Source organism: Diadema antillarum, unplaced genomic scaffold (genome assembly GCF_040938485.1).
Source record: "Diadema antillarum isolate AM-2024a unplaced genomic scaffold, OU_Dant_1.0 seq00000776_RagTag, whole genome shotgun sequence".
In the NCBI taxonomy this organism is placed as follows: Eukaryota; Metazoa; Echinodermata; class Echinoidea; order Diadematoida; family Diadematidae; genus Diadema; species Diadema antillarum.
In genome coordinates, this window is record NW_027271665.1 from 428,570 (window position 1) to 446,536 (window position 17,967).

The 17,967-nt window shown below is 40.5% G+C and overlaps 1 protein-coding gene across 1 annotated transcript in view; it reads left to right on the top strand.

The window, feature by feature from the left end:
- Nucleotides 1–11,240: 11,240 nt before the first annotated feature.
- Nucleotides 11,241–17,967, top strand: part of LOC139738971 (importin subunit beta-1-like) — a 44,644-nt gene continuing 37,917 nt past the window's right edge. The window contains exon 1 of the mRNA XM_071649588.1: nucleotides 11,241–11,420. Coding sequence (XP_071505689.1) covers nucleotides 11,381–11,420 — 40 coding nt within the window. The 5' untranslated portion in view covers nucleotides 11,241–11,380. The remainder of the gene's footprint in view (nucleotides 11,421–17,967) is intronic.

The window sequence follows — 17,967 nt, forward strand, 5'->3', positions numbered from 1 at the left end:
ATACTTCCGAAGTAGGAGCCTTAGTATTGACGGAAGGGGGAATTGGCGGGAAACTAATCTCCCTTTTTGACATCGTTAATTTCTTTGCACGGTATCCATTACTTTGGGGGATAAGTACACGTCATGTATAAGGTTCGTCAATCCGGGTCCCCAAATTCCTGTTCCAGATCCATTTGTTGCTCCGAATATGAAGGCGTTAGTTATAATCCGAACATTTTTATTCTGAAAACGAATTAGGTCCTATACGTGGTACGAAATTTATTTCGTTTCAGGATGAACGAACACCCGTGTTCGAATCAAGGAACCATGAAAATAACGAAAGTGTTTCTCTCTCAGAACAACGAACTTGCAGAGTGACGAACAGTAACATGATTTTCCCTTTTTATAATCAAGCACCTCTGAGTCACCGTCAGAAAAGAAAGAATAATGATAGAGAATCTTCCCCCTTTGGAGGGCAGTGGGATATATTTCAGGAAAGATATAAAGAAAATAGAAAAAATGACATTATTTTACGTCAATTGATTGAAAGAAACGTAGAATCAGGTAACGATTGCAATCCTGCCAGTGGTCTTCCCCGGAGTCTTCGACTTGAGCTCGCTTCGAAACATCCTTTTCATTCCCGCAGGCCCCAGACTGTTTATGACCTCAGCAGGAATGCGCCACCGCGCGGATTTGTGGTTTACCCCCCGCCCTCCCCCTCCCCCTCCCCCTCCCCCTCCCCCCCCCCCCCCCCTCTTTGCCAAGTCTGTGGCACCTTGCTATCGTGGGATTTTGCTCTTTTCTCTTTTCTCCGCCAACGATGTGGCCGGAGGCATTGTTTTCGGGGCGTCCGTCCGTCCGTACGTCCGTCCGTACGTCCGTCCCGTTTTGTTTTTGTCAATATCTCAAGAACCGTGAGGTGGTTTTGCATCAAACTTGGTATGAGGGTATATCCTGGGGGATAATACTTTGTTTGGATTTTAGGGTCACGGGGTCAAAGGTCACAGGTTATTTTGCGAAAAAAGGTTGAAATTTCATGTTTTTCTCCATATCTCGCAAATGGTTCAAGGTATCTTCATGGAACTTAGTATATATATGAACCGATGGGCAGTGATTATCTAGGGAAGTTGGGGATCATGGGTCAAAGGTCAGGGGTCAAAGTTCAAGGTCAACTCCTCAAAATATCACTACTTTTCTTATATTTATGCAATGCCTGGAGGATTTTTTTAACTTGATGTATGCATGTATAACCCAATATATATTCTGCGGGAAGTTTCGTGCCAAAAGGTCAAAGGTCAAGTGAAAGTGCTAAATTGCACTTCTTCCTCCATATCTCAAAAGTAACTCAAGGTATTATCATGAAACTTACATATTTATGCATGTTCTACCTAACAGTGATTCTCTTTGGAACTGTGAGGTCAAAGGTCAAAGGCCAGGTTTAGATAATAATATTTTACCATTTGATACTGAATTTATATTTTTTCTCAATACCTTGAAAATTACTCAATGCATAAACTTATAAAAGGGTCAAAAGTCCAGTAAAAATCATCAGTTCCCCCAAATACCTGCACTCTGACGTTTTAATCATTCATCCAATTGATAGTTCTAGGAAAGTGAACATTCAGCACATTTGTGGCAAACCTGTCATTTTAATATCTTGCCAATTGTGTGAAACTGTCATCACACATGGTCAAGACATTGTACTATAGACCTGCATTATTGCGGAGGCATACACCTGTCGCCGTAGCGACATTTTTTATTTTTATTTTTTTTATTTTTTTTTAATGAAGATGTTCGCACGCAGTGTCTTTTCCCCGTACCACTGCGCGTTCTGTTTCAATTCGTTTGGGTTGTAGTTTTTTTTTCCTTGAATTTTCACTATGCCCTATAAACACGTGGAACACGCACCAGCCATACACCACAGGTAGCTCACCGCAATTTTTGCAGCCAAATACTCGACTTTGTCAACACGAAACCCCCTAAAACAATAAAGAGATGATGGAGTACCTTGTATCGATGCTAAACGAAATACCATTGATGGAGAATAAAATATTCTTTAAAAAAAAAAATGAAATAGAGTTCAGCCAACATATGAGTTTGTCGTCCCACAAGTTTTACACGTGTTTTTCACAAATTTGATAACACTTATATAGTTAGAACATGCATGTCGCCAATTCTCGAGGATGTCGCACACAATGTTGCAGGCTTCTGTTGTGTCGCACAATATTATTACAGCGACATGCTCATACCCGTGGCTACACTGGCGTCGTAAATAGGTAGTTCATAACTACAATCAAACTGAAGCTTACTAAAGTACTAGTATACCACCCACAAGATCTTGCGATATTCCTCTGAAACTCACAGAACTTGGATTTACTTATGTTACCTCAACCTCGGTATGCGCAGCTTGATTTTCCTCCCTTTGGAGTTGAATGTGGAGGTTTTGTGTTTCTCTGAAGGAAGAAGAGCGTGTTCGAAAGAAAAAAATAATCCGGTAAGTCCATTTTCCTTGAAAATCAATCGATTAATGATTTACACTGTCAATCTGAATATAATCTGTATGTAAAAATAAAAAATAAAAAAACAAACACGTAACTCGGATTATTTTCAGTCTAAAATCATGTTTTGGGGCCAATAGGCCACTTATCATAGGCCTACTATAATGCACCATCTGCATAATGAAAACACCAACGTAACTTTGAAATACAAAAAAAAAAAAAAATAAATAAATAAATGAATAAATTAGTGCAGGCCGAACTAAAGGCCAAAGAGTGACCTACATATCCTAAGCCCGCCGCACACTATTGGAATACGACTCACGACTATGACTGACCGACTTTGGATTTGAAAAAACAAAACAAAACAAAAAACAACTCGTTTATGCTGAAGCTGCTGTGACTTGTTCAGGATCCAAACTCTGTCAGTCCTATAGTCGTGAGTATGGGATGGGCTTTATTCCATCAAGGAGCTTCAAGCTCTGATTCCATCCTCGACTGTATCACGGAGCTACTGGCACTGTTCTCCACGATTGCGTCATAACGAGGCAGGTTTGTGAAAATGTGTCTTTCCCTCTTCCTCTCTCTCTCTCTCTCTCTCTCCCTCCAATCTGATCACTCCATCTCTGGCGTGGTTTCTTCTTCCTCTTTTTTTGTGAGTCTGACCCGACTCAAGGTCAATAAACGTTCGATCTATTTCTGTACCCGTGTCAAGACAGGTGGACTGGAACACTCCCTGGTGTCAGTGTGCTTGTGAGTATGTGTGTGTGTGTGTGTACTGTGTGTGTATGTGAGTGTGTGTATGTGAGTGTGTGTGTGTGTGTGAGTGTGTGTGTGTGTGTTGCTGTTCCAAACGTAAACCAGCGCGAGCGGGTATTGCATTCATGCATGCATCTGGTCGGGCTGGGAGATGGTTGAGGTAATGTCTTCCTTCATGTACAGTACTGAATGAATAGAGAGTTCCCGTCTCCCCGGTAAACCACCTCCCTGGTAAAACGATCGACTGCTGAACAGGGCATGCTAAGGCTGCTTACAAGGTAGATGTCATCTATCTCATAGCAAGTCCGCGTGATAGTCTAGCACTGTGGTGGAGCCTCTAAAATCACGACAGTTTACCAACATATGAATTCAGACAATATTAAAAATATCTAACTACATTAAAATATCATGTAGGAACTACTGTCTTATTTGGCAGCACAGCAAGTCACTTCTCACCACCGCAGTGTTGTCAAGTTGTGTGCGCGTACAATCTGTATGTATAATCCGTGCTTCGCTGCATAACGAGCCTCGATCTAACCAGGGTGGCCGGTGGTGAGTAAAACGCAGCGCCTAGTAGTATACAAAGTATACTGATGCATATCTGATCGCCTCAAAGTTGCCGCAGCTATACTCGTCTTTTTTTCCCCTCCGGCAGGATTGACCACTGTTTATGGTCTTCGTATTTGTTTTTGTTTCCCTCCTGCAATGGCTGTTCTATGTCAAACCCGTCTTCGTGTACCATACTACTAGTCCTAGTCGTACATCCTCGCCTCATGTACCATAATCTGTGATCACGCATTGTCGGCACTGTACATACCGCTCGCATGCATGCACGCATTACCGCATCGCACAAACAGCTTCAGAGGAGTGTTAGCGCTGCGGCACTGCCCGGATAACTGGCGGTCACAGAACTCTACACAAGTTCTGTGCTGGCGATCCGGTTCTCACGAGTTACACGCAGAATGATCGTTGAGGGAGCTATATAAAGATTCGAACGATTCGAACGAGCCGTTAGTATTTATTGACGTTGTACAGCGTCGATAATATCCGAAACCATTATTGCATGATTACTAAGATATGAGAGCACTTTGGGGCGAGTAAGTCTCACTGTGTTGGTTATATGAAAGGTACTTTAACCTGAAACACAAACTAAGACAAGGCAATCTCAGGGAAATTTTGTAAAGGTACCAAAACTTCATATTATCTTTAAGGGCAGATTCTGAAAGAGCAGACTCAAGAAGGAACTTTAAAATGGACTCTCCTAACATATCTAAATACTCTGTATATTGAGAACTGAGAGGTTCTGGAGTACAGGGTCTATTCAAGCGCTTAATTTTACGCACCAAACTGTGCTAGCTGCCCGATGAATGGGACAAAGAACAGGACGTATAACATTGGAGCAACAACAATAAAGGGATTGAAATTAGATATACTCTTTTAACATACACTGATCATGATTACTGCCAACTTTCAAAGCAGTAGCATTATTTTGTCAAAAGTTATTAGAGCTGAAAGTGAAGAGTGTGCAAAGGATTTTCAAGAAATGAAAGGGGGCCCTCCAAGTGATACCCCATCTCTCTATTTTGCAACACTTTTCCATTCAATTTATGATCCCAACCTCAAGAACAGTGTAGAAGAAAAATATCTCTTTCAGAAAATATAGAAATCTCGAAATTGACTTGGTTGACCCGTTTCACCTTTCTTGAGTATTCAAGTAAAATTGTGGTGTGACTTTTTGTTTGTTTTGTGATGCGCGCGGTCACATAGGCCTATATGATATAGGTATATATTGATAATATAGATAATATAATGATATAATGTAATGTATATAATACAAAATGCGTTCGTATGTCTGCATGTGTGGTGCTACGACCCTTTTCATTTTGTATGACGCAAGGCTTTTTTTACGCGAATATTTTACTTTGAAACAGACTGTATCTCGGCACCCCGTCAGAACAATGGAACATGTAAAGAGCTCCCATCAGGCTTTGCGTGTATCTGCAACGCTACGTTCACCGGCAGGCTGTGTGAAACCGAGATGCTGAGCGACATCCGTGATGAAATGTACTCTACACAAGCGCCGAACGGTAAATGATTTCATTTAATGGTTTAACAGGCGATCAATTCCGACGATGCCTATATTGCAGTGCATTTTCACATCATTGTTCAGGTTGGCCTTAGTTACAGAGAGAAAAATCAGGCGAAGAGAAAAGTGGTTTCATCAAATAAGCACTGCAATGTCCACCATGTTTTCGTCGCAAAGTGTTATTAGCATTAATTAGTCAAAACCACGTAATACCATTTAACTGCCGTGGTAACATTACAACTCATTAAATTGTGTAATTACAATATTTCCTCACTCATTTTTATCATACGTGTAAATATTAACTGTCTGAAGGTTTGAATATGTCTGTACATAGTATTTGTTATGTTATACGCAATTATATATATATATATATATATATATGTTTATATTTATATAAATTATATGTATATAATTATTTATTTATAACCCTTACTTATCTATTAATCAATCTATCTATTCGTTCATTTAAGCATTCAATCACTCCTGTTATGCATTGTTCGTTCTTTCACACAAAGTTGAGATGGAATGTTTCACCGACCTGAGAGGGCTGGACTACAGGGGTGTTGTCAACGAGACTGTAAACGGAAGGACTTGCCAAAGATGGACTGCACAGACACCATTTGAACACACAAGGACGGCAGAAAACTTTCCCGAAAAGGGACTGGGCAACCACAACTTTTGCCGAAATCCCGACGACCACAGTTGGTTGTGGTGTTATACCACTGATCCGTCTGTGCGTTTTGAAGAATGCGATGTTGGCAAAGCCCAGGCTAGTTGCGACTGATAAATAAGTTTTTACATGCCTCTTACTTGATTTGATTGGATTTGATTTATGGGTTCCAGTATTATCAATGTACATGCACATACAGAATTATACATTGTTGTTGCCATACATACACATGAATAATAATACAGGTTGTTAAAGTATTTTTTTTTCTTCATTGCCTTTGCAATGGTTGTTTCTATTCTTGTTGTATTACTGTCAATCATTTTTGAAAATGCATCGAGAAAGTGGAAATATGAAATAAATTTGAACTGAACTGAACAATGTACAGCAAAATGCATCAGCAATGTAATGAATAATACAGAGGGGCTACAACTATAAGATATCACATTTTGATGCATATGTGTAGGTCTGCCTATCATAAAACATCCCATAATATGTGACCATGCATCACAAAACCAACAAAAAGTCACCAGACAGATTCTGAAAGAACAGACTCTAAGCTTTAAAATGATGCATAACTCAATTCAAATGGACTCCCCTAACCTACCTAAATACTGGAAAGAAAGCACACACTCTGCATGGAAAAGTGTAAACTGAGGAAAGAGGCTCTGAAGTATACAGGGTCTGTTCAAGCGCTTAGGCGAAATAATCTTTCACCAAGCTGCGCTAGCTGAGCGATGAAAGGAACAAAAACAGGATGTAAATCACCGGAGCAACAGCAACAAAGGGATTATTGGATTAAGCTGAAATTGAGCATGTTTCTTAAACACTCTGTCCATGATCAATGCCAACTTTCAAAGCAGTGGCGTTATCTTTTCGAAAGTTATTAGACTTGAAAGTGAAGAGTGTACAAAGGATTTCAAGAAATTATGGTCATTCGACTCTCCCCCCCCCCCCAAAAAAAAAGGGGGTTGTACAAAAACTGCTGAAAACACACTTTCCCATTCGTGTTATGATCCCAAACTATAGAATAGTGTAAAAGAAAGAAAGCTCTTTCAGAAAATATGAAAAACTTAAGATTAACTGAGTTGGCCCATTTCATCTGTCATCACGTAAAATCAAGGGGTGCTACTTTTTGTTTGTTTTGTGATGCACGGTCACATTATACAATTTTTGCAATAAAGTCTAAAATATCAGGAGATATCAGTATTTTTTTCTCAATAAATCATAACTGTAGCTGGTTTAGTCTGGAAACATTTTTATTATAACTGTTGTTCACATTACGCGGTATTTAACAATACTAAATATCAATTATATGAATTCAAACTTTTACAGTGGTTGTTTCTATCTTTCATTCACATGTTAGAACTATTTTAAAGCACTAATGCTGCATGGGTTTGTGTTTCGTCTGCAAGTATGTTGAGCGTAGCTTGATTTGCATGATGCAGCCCTCGTATATAATACACATTAAAAATACAATAGGAAGGAAAAAAGACTTGCGTAGAGATAAGATCGAAGAAAAAAAAGGAAAGAAGAGGTCTGTTTGCTTTCACTGAAGGGTTACAAAAAGTTAGATTACCTGGATCACTGATCAGCGAGGTACAGGTGAACAGTAACAGATCATTTTCGGTTACATGATTACGCAATAGATTAAGTGCGGTGATTTTTCTAAGAAAAGGACTTTCATGTATACTTTATATACATATATGACAATGAAACCTTTGATATCCAGAAAGCAACATTGTTTTTACAGCTTTCTTAAAAGAGTAGGAGCCTGTGGACTTTATACTTCGAATTTCAGAAGGAAGGGAGTTTCAAATATCTGGTATAATGTGTCTTATAGATTTCGAAGCCATCAGCGTTTTAGGATTGTATAAATGAAGTTCATCAGATTGTCTTGTGGTATAAGAATATAAATTATGTCCTTGTTTAACTGAAATTATAAGAGAGAAAAAAAAAGAAGAAGATGGCAATTGATCTTTATGTAAGCGAAACATAAAGAGTGAGTTTTGCCCCCACCTCCCCCCCCCCCAAAAAAAAAATAAATAATGTAATCTATAATACGTTCAGTGTTTTTAATTCTGCTAATAAAGGATCTGAATGGTCCCGGTAACCTGAGATGGTGAATACTTAGAAATGTCTTTTGTAGAAGCAATATGCTATCAATATGACTTTTAAAGTTGCCCAAACAAAGTTGCGGTATGAAATGTACGACAATATCAACCACCTGTAAAGTATAAATACATTTTCTTTGGGACATAATACTTAAGCCTATGGAGCATACCAACGTTACGAGACACTTCATCAAAGATGTATTGCACATGAGCTTTTTATATTTTCATTCATATAACATATTCCGAGAAATTTTATACTTTCTTTTTGTTACAATAATGGTATCATCCATCATAATATTCTAATATTGCATTTTATGCTTCTTAACATGGAAATTAATCAAATTTGTCTTTTTTTTAAATTGAGTGATAATATATTGCTGTTATGCCATGTGGATAGTTTCTGCAATTCAGTACATGGACAACGCCACGTTTTCAAAAGTGGGGGGGGGGGGGCACTTCGGAATTTCATGAGCCAACAAACAATAAAGAAAAAAAAACCCACAAAGGCCTATTACCGTGCTCAAATGTTTCATTCTATTTCGGGGTAAAAAAAAAGGTGGGGGGGGGGGGGGCAAACAAAGTGGTGACACCATGTGTGTTCCTATGTACAATCAACAATGTAATTAGCGATTACCTGTCTACAACTGCCACTTTTCATCTCCCTTATTAAGGGTAGCCGCTATATAGACAGGTATATATATATATATATATATATATATACCTATATATATATATATATATATATATATATATATATATATATAATATGTATATATATATATATATATATATATATACATATATATATATGTGTGTGTGTGTGTGTGTGTGTGTGTGTGTGTGTGTGTGTGTGTGTGTTGATAATTCACGTATTGGCTCCGCGAAGAAATGAAGAAATAAACTGGTAAATAATTTTTGCCAATAAAGAATGAATTTATTCGACTCAAAATTGTCAAGACTCCTGAAGAAGGCGGAGGCCCCTGTAATTTGAGTCGAACAAACTCATACTTTATTAGCAAAAATGTACTACCAGTTTATTTCTTTATGCTAGTTTTTACACCAATGCACAAAAACTCAGTTGCAGTCACATTTTTCACAGAGACTGACAGGGAAATAAAATTGCAGGAGAAGCCAGTTATTGGTCCGAATTAATGATAGCCCAGTATAAGGTATATGATACCAGTTTAAAAAAATGCTTCTATTGTTCAACCAATAAAAGGGCATTTTACATGCTTTGAATATATCATTTTACTTCATAGGCTACATGCATACACACATTGTACATACATACGTACATGTATTTCATTTAATTTAATTTCATTTAATTTCATTTCATCTAATTTCATTCCATTTATTTTAATTTCGATTTTCAACACAGAGTGTCAATGTACAAAACATAGCATGAAGAAAGAAGAAAATATATACACGTTTACATACTTTGAAATACGATATAACCACGATGAAGTGAGCAAGAAATAGATACATGCTATTAGCTGCATAATGTTGAAAATGTTGAAAATGAATGGGAAGCTAAAAAGCAGAGCTTGTAATATGCATTCCCCTCAACATCACCTGGCAAAATGTCAAAAATCCTTCATAAATTCCCCCAAAATTCTCGGAACACTACCAAAAGTTAATCGTTTGTTACTTGTGTCATTCTCAACCTTTCCTGCAAGTTTCATCCCAATCGGTTAACTAATTTTTGAGTTATTTGCACACGGACAAACAAACGAACGAACGAACAAACGAACAAACCAATGGTAACGAAAACATAACCTCCTCCCTTGGCGGAGGTAATAACGTACGAAAAATGTAACCATGTATATGGGGAGCAAAACATATACATGTGTAACATATGCGTACATAACCTGTATCTCTAGTTGGATATGTACAAATCCTTGTAACACACACACACACACACAAAAATAGCCAATTCATAAAGTCAGCAATCATGATCATCAAGTTTATAGTATAATTAATCTTTTATGGTATCATTCGGATTCTCAGCACCCTAAACTTTCCCAGGATTTATTTTACCCACATTTTAAAGATTAGCAAATGAATGCAACATTCCCTATACATAATCATATGATACAATTTGGAGAACATCACTTTTACGTCTTATAAATCTATGCAGTCAAATGTCCAAGTTGTTATTAAAGCAATCAACGTTGGGCACCTTAGGTCTATTCAAGCATCATGGTGGGGAATACGATTAACATGTGACTTATTTTGGTTGCCCTCGTCGGCGCTCTATGAAAGGATTTTTTTTTTTAAAGTACTTATTCATGAGCTTAATCAGTGCCACACAAACGGACAGAAAGACAGACACATACTATACACACAGACACATACATGCACTCAGAAAAGAAGACTCATTCTGCTTTCGAATATAGAAATAGAAAATTGGATCCAATTTCTTGTACGAAATAACTTCGTGTAGTGTATGTATTTGCAAATTTCTCACAAATCTGAAAGTTTTATTGGGGGAAATATTTAGTCCAAAAAAGAAACCACTATTATAGCAAACATTGTTTTTACGAGTCATCGTAAGTGCCAAATCCTACAACAAGAACGACTCCGAGTGCTATCGCAACTACAGAAGTTACTCCTGTAATCTTATTGGCCCATAGTTGCTATCCTTGACCGCCCCCAAAGTACTTCCGTGTTTTCGGAATGAATGAACGTACCTTGCTGCCCTCTTTCTGAAGGTTCACATTTTCGGGAATTTTTGTCCCTTTATCAGCAGGAAATGAAACGGAAGTTGTGATTGGCTTACGGCGTTGCGGACAAAACAGACGTCTTCATAGAGCCGAGTTGACAGCAAAATACCATGGGAAAAGAAGTTTCTTTTTCAATCTGAAATGACGTCAGGTTTTGAATTCAGATATATCATCGTTATTTTCTATAAGTAGCGTAGCAATCAAGGACTCCTTTATGTCGAAAAACTCATCCTTTCTTTAGAACGACAATAGTCTCAATTTGCTCAGTAACTTGTGTGAGTGAGTGTTGTAAAATGGATGGCTAGATGGCTTCTCTCCCTTAGCCAATTATGAAATGGCTTACAACGGGTTCCTATTCAAAGGTTCTCGAGCTCTCCCAGTCTTCCCATAATGCTGTGTTTCTACTGGCGCCCCATGTGTACTATCGCCAAAGGTGGATCATTCTAGGGACAATCTTCTTTCGAGATCAACTTGAGCTGTTCACGTTTTCCTTTCTCAGCTTCAGTTGATTATTCAGGTATATCCTCCTTTAGTGGAATCATTGGAGGAATATCAAGATGGATCTTGTGGCGTATTTAGAGAAAACTGTTTCTCCCGGTGAGTATGCGAGGCGGATCGCACGGATCGGCCAGCGGCACTGTGCGACAGTGCTATGTGTATGTCACCCATGTCATTCATCTAATGTCAGTGTATTTGTAGCCGTGCCGTGAGTGACTCTGTACCTCAAATGCTGCATGGTTGTAGTTGTATTGATTGCACTGGTTGGTGGCGAACTGAACTTGCATGCCATGACTTAGCAATAAGAATGTTAATGTTACTGAATCCACATATATCTGACATAAGAATTTCTATGCCTATTTTCTCTTTGCTTCATGCTTTCCCACAACCACAACAGCGGGGCTCTAAATTTATGTAATTTAAAGTTGGTATACAATCGTCATCGACAGCAGCAGCAGGAACCTCCCTCTCTCTTGCTGACTCTGTTGTGTGAGAAGTGCTGGCGCCTTTCAATGACAATGGCATACTCGTGAAATAGGCCCCACCACTGCGTATCCGTACAAATACTACAGCGGCTCGCCTGTTTATACTCGTGAATTCAGCCCCACCGTGTGGCGTTCATCGGTAGATAAGCACAGCGGTGGGGCTTTCTTCCACAGTATAATACTCGTGAATACGGCCCCACCAAACAGCGTTTACGCGAGATGCATACGGCGGTGGGGCCGATTTCCACAGCATAGCATCGCACGGGTGCACGCGCACTGCGGTGGGGCCTATTTCACGATTTTGCCATGACAATGACAATGGCAATGCCATGTTTTCCCCCCAAATAGCAGGGATGTAATGTTAGAATTTTCTTCTTCTTCCAGGTAGTACAGTCCACTAAATGTGTATCACTACAATCAGCGTACACACTAGTGTGTGTCACGTGGGGGTGGGCAGGTGTGGTGCAGACTGCAGGCATATACAGTGTCATTGAAAATGTCTACAAAATCACTTGATCTATGTGCTGCTAAAACACCCCTGGTTGTTAGTGCAGTTGTATGCCCTGCACCCTCTTTTTAGTACTATGTACTAGTATACGAATAATTTATGAGTTGTGAGTGCATAGGGCACGAATATCGCACGAGGCGCGAGATGAGCCACTGGTCTATTCAACAAGGCGCGTAGCGCCGCGTTGAATAGACCAGTGGCGAATCTCGCGCCGAGTGCGGTATTACGTCTACGTGCCCCAATGCACGAACAAAATCATAAATTATTCGTTTTATACAACACCTTGTCCACAATCACAATACAAAATTAGTGACCGCCAACTCAGGAAGGCCCAAAAATAAATGTAACAATTAGGCAGAGAATTGTAAACCACCCTGTGTACTGCTTTCAAACACTCGTCATGATTCGACCACACAGTCACAGGAATCACGAACTCCGCAGGGTCTATACCCATTCTACGCTAACGTTAGATCGAGTTAGGCCTGACTGTTAGGTCGATCTGAGATGTCGGTAGATCTAGTAGTAGGTCTAGACTTTGTCTATTTCCGAAAATGATTTTGTATAAAAACACAGAAAAATAATCAAATTACGGTTTCTCAACTTGAAATGAAGTCTTGATGTTGGGATCACTGTGGTCCACGTAGCAGATCAGAGTCAAAAGTAAAAACACAGCAGTACCGCTAGGTGTATACAGGCCGCGATACATGCAACTAGCTAGGTAAAGTAACTGCGCGTACACGTTAACGTTGCAGTACTCCGCCGCGCCTGGTCTGTGAGACTTACCGGCAGCGCAGCGCAGCCGGCCAGCACGTACACTGTACAATGTAGTTTGCTGGCGCTTTGCTACGGGTGTGAGCCACAGAACTCTGTGAGCGGCCATGCATTAGTAGCCCCCCGCGAAGCCGTGCTATAGTACCTTCGAGCCGTGCTATAGGCCCATGCCAGGGGCCTATTGTATGGCTGTCACTCTCAATGAGTTTGATAGGTATTTTCTATTGAATGTCATGTGACATGTTCTTGGCCAATCACAATTCGACATCATTCTGAGGTGTTGTATAATAGAGTCTACAGAGCTTGCAGAGGAAGGCTGTTCCACAATCGGATTGGATGGCATCTGGGAAGAATGATGATTGGTAACATAATGTTCTTGTGTGAGGGACAACAAGTTTCAGGGTAAAAATATGTCAGTCCGGGAAACCCGCTCACGAGGCCTGCTCCCCCATACAAGCACTCCTCCGCCTCACGAGGCCCCCGGAGAGCCTCATGATGCTCCCGGGGAGAGAGACTCAAGAAGCTCCCTGTTCACTTTTTATTCATCTCACATCTGCAACTTTGCACGTTGATTTTTTGTTACACACACATGGACATGTCCACTATCCATGATGAAAAGAAGAACTAATTCTATCTGGTTTTTTTTACAATCGATTCATCAACCGATGCACAGCGACCCATCAAAACACGGGCACCAGCGGGTTCGCTCAATGCAAGGCTGCCGCACCTAGCGGCCTGATCCGACTATATATTTTCGGTGCTTTTTTCTGCGGCTCTCACCTCTCCACGCACGAATCAGCCTCGTGAAGCTGAAGTCTGACATATTTTTACAAAAATTCGTAACGACAAAAATAAAATCAGTACTAACCTGATCTTGTGCATATATTCCAATTTACTATTCCATGCTGATAGAGTAGGTGGGTACTCCAGTTTGTTAGCAAACTAATAACTTTGTAGGTATGACAGGTTCATTTTCTTTGTCAAATCCGCCGTCGGCTAACCTTTTGACGCTTTTTCTGGAATCATCCCGCGACGCGACTTCACATTACATCACGCAGCCAGCACGTACAGACAGCGCGCAAGCTGTGAGATTTTCACAGCGAGCTTGCGCACGCATGGGTACCGGAGGATACTGTATCATCAGGTGCGTCCGCAAGCTCGCTTTGAAAATCTCACAGCTTGCGCGCTGTCTGTATGTGGATGCATGATGTGATGTGAAGTCGCGTCGCGGGATTCCAGAAAAAGCGCCTAAAGGTTAGCAGACGGCCGAATCGACAAAGAAAGTGAACCTGTCATACTGTACCTACAAAGTGATTAGTTTGCTAACAAACTGGAGTACCCACCTACTTAGTCAGCGTGGAATAGTAATTTGGAATTTATGCACAAGATCAGGTTAGTACGGATTTTATTTTTCTTGTTACGAATTTTTGTAAAAAGATGTCAGACTTCAGCTTCACGAGGCTGATTCGCGCGCGGAGAGGTGAGAGCCGCAGAAAAAAGCACTGAAAATATATAGTCGGATCAGGCCGCTAGGTGTGGCAGCCTTGCATTGAGCGAACCCGCTGGCTCCCGTGTTTTGATGGGTCGCTGTGCATCGATTGATTAAATCTTGATTGTTGTAAAAAAAAAACAGAATTTTTTCTTCTTTTCATCATGGATAGTGGACATGTGTGTGTAATACAAAATCACTGTGCAAAGTTGCGACAATTTATATATCAGATGTGAGATGAATAAAAAGTGAACAGGGAACTTCTTGAGTCTCTCTCCCCGGGAGTGTCATGAGGCTCTCTGGGGGCCTCGTGAGGCGGAGGAGTGCTCGTACGGGGAAGCAGGCCTCGTGAGCGGGTTTCCCGGACTGATGTCCACGATGCAAGTACGGAGATGGTGCAGGTACTGTGTACGGTAAGTCCGTGGGATGTTCACTAGGGAGTTCATGACCCTGTACATCATTACTGCCTTCAGCTGGGCTCTGCGTTCTTGAAGTGTTTGCCAATGCAGCTGGTGAAATCACATTGGCGTCACACTACTTGTCCATCGATAATCGCTAAGGACAAAACGTGCGAAACGTCGCTGGACTTTCTCTAGTTTGGTGATGTTCTCCTGTGTGGAGGGGTCCCAGACAGTACAGGCATATTCCAGGATAGGGCGCAACAGAGTTGTGTAACACAGGATTTTTGTTTTCCTTGGCCAGGCATTGATGTTCCTTCTGAGGAAAGCTGATGTTCTGGCTTTTTTTTTGGGGGGGGGGGGGGCAAAACTCTACTATGTGCTTTCTTGCTTTACATGTAGAAAAAGGTATCAACATGATGGTTCCAGCTGAGGTTTTTGGTTAGGTGGACTCCAAGGTACTTTGCAGTATCTGCCCTCAAAAGTGTCTGCCCATGGAGGCAGTAGGGCTGAGTGATAGGCTTCAGTTTCTTGGTCACAGTGAGAACCTGACACTTTGGGGGATTAAATTTTACACTAATGTGCTTTCGTAAACAGAATCTATTTCTAATTCTGCAAGTTCAAATTGCACCAAAAATCATGTTTGAAATGCCTCTAAAAAGTGATATCTTATTTCTATTTTCAACCAACATCACATTCAATGATCAATCACATGAATTAGATTCTAACTCTAGAACCAAACTGGTTTCATATCAGGAAGCGTCTGTAAAATTTTATGCATTGACTTTGACATGCCATTGCTAAACTCAAAGGAAACCTCATTCTTCACCAGCCATTTCAACATACGCTGCCTGCTTGTGGCATGAAATTGGAGTTAGCTACAGTTGTAGCTAGAAATCTTGTCTATCTAGGCCCTATAAGTTGTTATGTACATACACATAACCACATAACCAGGGGTTGAAATCAATGTACCAAGGTACAGCGTACGTAAGGTTAGATGTCTAGACCCCTCTCGCTCTAGCCAATTATCAAGATTTATAGGCAGTGTATGTGAACCACACATGTGTGTCAAACCATTTCCAGCCACATGCGTGTGGTTGTAGCCACAGCCCGAGTTGCTGGATACACAGCCAGGAGCCACACATGGTACACGCGAAACGTGCAAAACATGCAATGAGGTATACAGTTGTACCATGTTGTTACCATTGCGGATGCAACATCACTACCATGACTACGATGGAGATAACCTATTTTTCTTGCATTCTAAACAACTCTTTTGTCTAAAAATGGTTTCCAATTCATTTTTACTATCTTTTCTCCTTTTTTTTTTTCTTGACACAAACATTAATTTGTTTTAAGTACAAGTTTACTCGAGGATTTCAACCCTTTGAGGATGAGTCCTGAGAATACTTGGGCATGTGTCTATGGGAAATGTGTGTTATAGCATATTCAGTCCGTCCTCAACAGGTTAATTTCTAACCTGAAGCCTCCGGCTTGGCAGCTTGGCCATGCCAGCAACCAGTCAGCCAACCACGCTGGTGCAGCAGACAGCAGCGACTTGGTGATAGTGCTACAGTGTATACCCTGTACACACATGTACAAACTGTATGCTGTACATACAGTACTCGTGTACAACAAGTATGCGGCACTGTTCATGCTCTTCAGTATGCACATGTATGTACAGTACATGATCGTGATGTGCGCAGGCCAGGGCGGTTTTTGCTAGCAGCTGAAGCTTGAAGCCTAGACTCTGTTATACAGCAGTGTTGCGATTGATCCTAATCAATCTGTGCCCAGTCCTCCAATCAATGGTAACTCTAAATCCATTAAAAAAAAAGAAAATATTATAGACCATCAGAATGTAGTGGGATAAGGTCGTGAAGATATTACAGGTTAATGAAGCTGTTTATTGAAGGTGTGATTAATGGGCTTATTTTCATCGCGTTGTGAGGTGGTGGTGCAGGATGGTCCATGAGAGGTTTCCGCATGTCACTGCAACATCCTCAAATTCTTGCGCACATCCTCAATTTGAGCCAGCAACATGCTATATATGCAACGTCCTCAAGAATTTGCAACAAGCTCAAAGTAAAGTGTACATTAAAACGTGAAAAAAAAACATGTGCAATACATAAAACACACCCATCAAACTACCTGGTACTATTTGTATGCAAATATTAGAGAAACATATGATATGTAAGCTGCAAAAAGAGAGATAAGCTGCGAAATATTGCATACTACGTGCTTGGGATGTGCGCTCCATGCACATACAATTTGTGCAATGAGCTTGCAACATGCTCAAATTTCAAGTTGTGTACCACCCTGGTGGTATGTGATGGACCAGTACGTTGGCGCACGTCGGTGCGATGTGTGGCCGGCTACACACAGTGGTTTTCGTACCCAATAGTAATACATACAGTGTAGTTGATATGTCCAGCATCTCCACATGTGTGTATAAAGACACACTCGCGCAATGTGTGTAGCTATATCCAGCCCCTCGGAATATGGTTACAGCTATAAATGCATGTGGCTGGACGGTATTAAGAAGCACGCATTTGGTTGTATGAACACACTGCCAAAAACATTTCTGGCAAGGTGAATGAAGTAGGTTGAGAAGGGAAATTCCTGATGGAGCGCACGCAAACACACACAGACTGACAGAGGCAGACACAAGCACACACATTGATCAGTTTACCTCTTTGGATTCAGTTGGCCACATTCAATAATTGTAGTTTTCTACATCGATTTTCAGTTCCAGACCGATGGGAAAGATGTTCCATGATATTGGATGCTTAACTTTAATTTCATACTGTGCATGTGGGAGCGGTGTGGTCCGATGGCTCCCGAAGAGTGAGTTGTTTTGAGCTAATTTTATATGACATGAAAGTCAATATCGATAGCATAACAACCAATATTTCCTGTGAGTGATCTCAAATAAGTTTTTAAGAATTTCCTGTGATTTGGTCCAAGTTTGTTGTGTAGAATTTGAGATGTAATG